Consider the following 390-nt stretch of genomic DNA (forward strand, 5'->3'; position numbering starts at 1 on the left):
CAATTTTCCACCGCCGACGGCCTGTTGCTGTAACTGACGATGATGATGGGATTGTTGTTGCTGTTGTTGCTGCTGTTGTTGCTGCTGCTGCTGCTGCTGCTGAGACGGCGAGGTTTGTGAGTGATGGGGCGAGAGTTGTTGGGGTTGTTGTTGGTGTTGCTGTTGCCTCGAGTCGCGCGCCATGATGGCCGCGATGCTAAAGTCGGTGGCGCATTGTCGATTCGAGTTGCAATTGTTGTTCAGATTGTTGAGAAGGCTGGCGTTGGGCGAAGGGGTGGAACTATCGTCGCCGTCGTCGCGCGTACACCCCGGTGACAAACCGGTGGAGACCGCGGTGGAGGCGGCGGATCCCTCGGTCTGCATTTTTCTTCCAAGAAACAGATGTCGAGA

The 390-nt window shown here is 56.4% G+C and overlaps 1 protein-coding gene across 2 annotated transcripts in view; it reads right to left on the bottom strand.

Annotated features, from left to right (window-relative positions):
- Positions 1-384, bottom strand: part of LOC102672355 (T-box transcription factor TBX20-like) — a 5,042-nt gene extending 4,658 nt beyond the window's left edge. Inside the window, exon 1 of one of the 2 annotated variants that reach the window (XM_031513116.1) lies at positions 1-196. Coding sequence is in view for 1 of the 2 variants with exons in the window: in XM_031513117.1 (XP_031368977.1) it covers positions 1-363 (363 nt within the window). In the remaining variant the exon portion in view is untranslated. The other variant, XM_031513117.1, reaches the window with a different exon arrangement.
- Between the last annotated feature and the right edge of the window lie 6 nt (positions 385-390).

This window comes from Apis dorsata, unplaced genomic scaffold, assembly GCF_000469605.1.
Source record: "Apis dorsata unplaced genomic scaffold, Apis dorsata 1.3 scaffold_581, whole genome shotgun sequence".
Classification (NCBI taxonomy): domain Eukaryota; kingdom Metazoa; phylum Arthropoda; class Insecta; order Hymenoptera; family Apidae; genus Apis; species Apis dorsata.